The sequence below is a fragment of the Rhineura floridana genome, chromosome 7, assembly GCF_030035675.1.
Source record: "Rhineura floridana isolate rRhiFlo1 chromosome 7, rRhiFlo1.hap2, whole genome shotgun sequence".
NCBI lineage: Eukaryota > Metazoa > Chordata > Lepidosauria > Squamata > Rhineuridae > Rhineura > Rhineura floridana.
The window spans coordinates 135,547,778-135,552,005 of record NC_084486.1 but is presented as its reverse complement, the minus strand read 5'-3'; the positions used below and the strand labels follow the sequence as shown (position 1 = coordinate 135,552,005).

The window sequence follows — 4,228 nt, the reverse complement described above, 5'->3', positions numbered from 1 at the left end:
AAACTAATGCCTGTTTTAAAGGAATCAAGTCAGCTAGAACCAGAACCACCTCCTTATGTGGCCACAACAGTCCTTAGGCCACAACCCCCACCTCTGCCCCAAGATCAAGACCAGGAGCCAGATACAACTCAACCATCGCCTCCTGTCCCGGCCCAACGATTATATCCACAGTTGTCAGGGGCCTCTGGGAATGCCGAACCTTCGGCACCCCCAATAGAGGGAAACCAACTTACCCCTATACAAAATCGCCTTCGTCCACGGCAGGTCAGGGAACCTGCCTCAGAAAAGGTCTTCACTGAACCAGTTCGAGTTACGGCTGGCATTGTGCCCCAAACAGACGATAACGGCCAGGTACAAGGCTTGGTGGTGGAGACTCGTTCTTATGTGCCTTTTTTCAACATCAGACCTATTAAATTGGAAGAATCATGGCCCATCGTATGAACAGGACACCCGTAAATTTATAGATATGCTTGAGGGCATAGTTCAGGCCCAGAATCCTACTTGGGCCGACATTCAACAGTTGATGGCGTACCTCCTTACCAGTGAACAAAGAAGGACAGTTCAGAGTAATATGGAAGAAGTAGTGCGCCAAGCAGCAGTAGCTGCGAATCAGGCAGATCCTACTATCTGGATCAGAGAAAGGGCACCGGTCACAAACCCTAATTGGGCTTTGAATGCCATTGAAGGACAAAACTCTCAGACAATGTACCAGACATTGTTCCTAGATGCAGTCAAAAAGGGAAAGAAGAAGTTGATGAATATGCAAAAAATACATGATGTGGTCCAGAAGAAGGACGAGGCCCCAGGAGAATTTTTAGAGCGTCTACAAGAAGCATATCGAAAACACAGTCCCCTAGACCCTGAAGAGGAAGGGAATAGGTCTATTATTGTGATGAGTTTTGTGGCACAGTCAGCTCCTGACATCCGAAAGAAGCTACAGAAGACTGAGGGATTTGAGGGGATGCCCTTGTCACAGTTGAAGGCAATACCAGATCGTGTATATAACAACCGTGATGCAGAAGATGTTAAAGACAAGGAGAGGAGGATGAAGGAAAAAGCATGTTTGTTGGCAGCGGCCCTACAGGGGCCATCGGGACCAGCGGTTCCAGATTGGAGACATGACAGAGGAAGAGGAAGAAGAAGAGAAGTGATGGGAAGGAGTTCGTTAGATCGGAACCAGTGTGCCTACTGTAAAGGTTATAATCACTGGAAGAATGAATGTCCAGAGAGAGAAAAGAAGTTCAAAAGACAGATAGAAGGAGAAGCGACTATGAAAGGAGCTAGAGGATTGTTACAGGGAGGACTATATCGTGGAAGACCATCGGAAATCGGAGGCAGGATTCCTTACCCCAAGAGACAGAACCAGAAGAATCGTATCCTGCATGGCCATAGGGCTGCCTACGGGCGAGCCCCCCTGAGCCCGTAATGGAAATCATTGTGGGGGGAACTACTGTTACAGGTCTAGTAGACACAGGGGCACAACGGTCTGTTTTAAATATTCCAATTGGAACAGCTAGTCAGAATAACACCAGTATAATTGGAGCGTCAGGAAAAGCCACACTTGCAGTGAACTTAAAGAGCCAACCTGTTGCAATTGGATCTCAAGTTATTTACCATGAATTTTTGTACATACCTGAGTGCCCAATCCCCTTAATTGGTAGAGATCTTCTTTGTAAGATGCAAGCAACCTTGGAGTTTGCTGCAAATGGGCAAGTAAAGATGCAATCCCTACACTGCAGGGCTCCTATCTTGTTGTGCCCAGTACAAGAGGCTTGGAGGTGTCAAAAAGCAGTAAAAGTCCTCTCTGTAAAGGAGAAGGGGGTAGGTGAGTGGAAACTAATTAATTTAGTACCTGGAGTATGGGCAGAAAATAACCCAATTAGTCTGGCAGTACAGGCGGTACCAGTCCGGATAATCCTGAAACCTCAAGCCAGGCCAGTACAAGTTAGGCAATACCCGATCCCGATAGAAGCAAAAGAACCTATTCAGAACCATTTAGCCCATCTTTTGAAATTAGGCGTCTTGATCGAAATCGCCTCCGCCTGGAATACTCCCTTGTTACCTGTGAAAAAACCTGGGACAGAGTGTGACTATAGACCAGTACAGGACTTGCGGGCAGTCAATGAATCTGTACTCCCAATGACACCGATTGTACCAAACCCTTATACTCTATTGGGAAGAATTCCTGGTAACAGTTCAGTTTATACTGTAGTAGATCTGAAGGATGCCTTCTTCAGTATCACCCTTGACAAAGATTCTATATCTTTGTTTGCCTTTGCTTGGGAGGATGTTCGGACAGGAATCACCTCTCAGCTTTCTTGGACGCGGTTGCCTCAAGGGTTCTGTCATTCTCCCTCTATTTTTAGTCAACAATTGAATAAAGATCTGGAACATTGGCAAGAAACCAACGGACCCCTCCTTCTGTATGTGGATGATATCTTGCTCCCATGTCCCGACTTGAATAGTTGTAAGGAACATACCCTATCACTACTGAAGGAATTAGAACAATTAGGTTATAGAGCAAGCCAGAAGAAAGCTCAAATATGTCAAGAGGAAGTGGAATATTTGGGCTTTATAATAAGAAAGGATCAGAGACTTTTAAGCCCAGCGCGCACCAAGGCCATTACGACATTGCCCTTGCCCCGCATGAAAAAGGAATTATGAACAATGCTGGGAATGGCGGGTTACTGCAGAATTTGGATCTTGAATTTTGCCTCAATAACTAAACCCCTGTATGCTATGCAAGGAAATTTGAAAAAATTGTTGAATAAGGCACAACAAACACTACATCTGGAAGTGCCCCCAAAAGTCTGTGCATTCAAGACTTTCCCTGACTGAGGGTGGATTTTTCATGATCACGATTACCATATAATTACTTAAGTGATCCTGAAAAAGACAGCCATTATTATAACATGACCCTTGAAGAGTATGGGCTTGTATTATGGGCTGAAGTTAACCTCCACCTCTTGGACTGGACTTTCCTCTGCTTTTCTGTTTCTGTTCCAGTTGTGTTCTTTACCCAGCTAACAATAAAGAAGCATGTTTCCTTGCCTGCATTCAAAAGTAAGACTTTGTTTATTCTGCAGTTATTATAATTATAGCAGGATTGAGTGCTTATTTCTAAAGGGTGAAATAAAGAGGTAACAAAGTGATCTGAAAAAATGGCTACCCTAAGTTACCCTTTACTCTTTTAAAGCACTCACTATACACATAATCATAGTGGCTATTTTTTCTTGTTTTTCTTGAGTACTTGATGGAAAAGGATGAAAATAGCCCTAGAGGGACAGAAATATTGCTGTGTACATTACAGTTAGCTGGCTGGCTGGCTGGCCACCTAAGATGTAACTCAGGCCTAATTTTTTATTTTCCCAGTATGTGCAGTATGAGGCCATTTCAGGATTTCTGGACAAAAAAAATCAACTCAGCAACCAGTAAAAAAAAACCTCAATTGCTTTTCACAATTAGTTTCCAATTGCTTAGTTATATAGCATTTTTATATAACATTTATACATTCCTTTATATAGCAACCATTTATATGCAAGGAAATTTACCGGAGAATGTTCCACTTGCATGGGAACCCATCCAGTTGAAAGCTATAGAAACCCTGAAAGCAGCTCTCAAAAGCCCACCAGCTTTAGGAATACCAGACACAACCAGGCCCTTCAAACTGTTTGTAGATGACCGAAAGGGAGTGGCAGTGGGAATGCTAACCTAAATTTTAGGCTCATGGGACCGACCAATTGCATATTTGAGTAAAAAGTTAGACACAGTTAGTCAAGGATGGCCAAGTTGTCTAAGAAGTATAGCCGCCACTTCTTTGCTTCTAACTGAAGCATTGAAACTTACCTTTGGACAGACCATTTATGTCACCGCCTCCCATTCAATCAAGAACCTACTAGAAAAACAGGGTCCCAGATGGATGACAAGTTCCAGGCTTGTTAAATATACTGCTCAGCTCTGTGAAAATCCTAATGTAACTATTCAAGACCGATCTACTTTGAACCCTGCTACCTTAATGCCTGTATCAGAGCAGGAACTTGTGCATGATTGTGAGGAGGTAATGACCAAGGTATATTCCAGTCGCCCAGACTTGAAAGATGAACCACTGAAAAAAGGCCGAATTTTATTCTGTGATGGGAGCAGCTACATAAACGAAGGCTGCAAGGTAGCAGGATATGCTGTGGTGGAGCAAGGACGGATGGTGAGAAATGGGAAATTGCCTGCTGGA

General features: G+C 43.7%; 1 protein-coding gene across 1 annotated transcript; it reads left to right on the top strand.

Moving 5' to 3' along the window:
• Nucleotides 1–429: 429 nt before the first annotated feature.
• On the top strand, nt 430–1,426 carry LOC133389712 (uncharacterized). Its single transcript, XM_061637739.1, has one exon. The coding sequence runs from the start codon at nt 467–469 to the stop codon at nt 1,424–1,426; it is 960 nt and encodes a 319-aa protein (XP_061493723.1). The 5' UTR covers nt 430–466.
• The last annotated feature ends 2,802 nt before the right edge of the window (nt 1,427–4,228 follow it).

Bases quoted from the DNA above. Each gene is read 5' to 3' on its own strand.
- LOC133389712 (XM_061637739.1), top strand. From the start codon at position 467: ATGCTTGAGGGCATAGTTCAGGCCCAGAATCCTACTTGGGCCGACATT.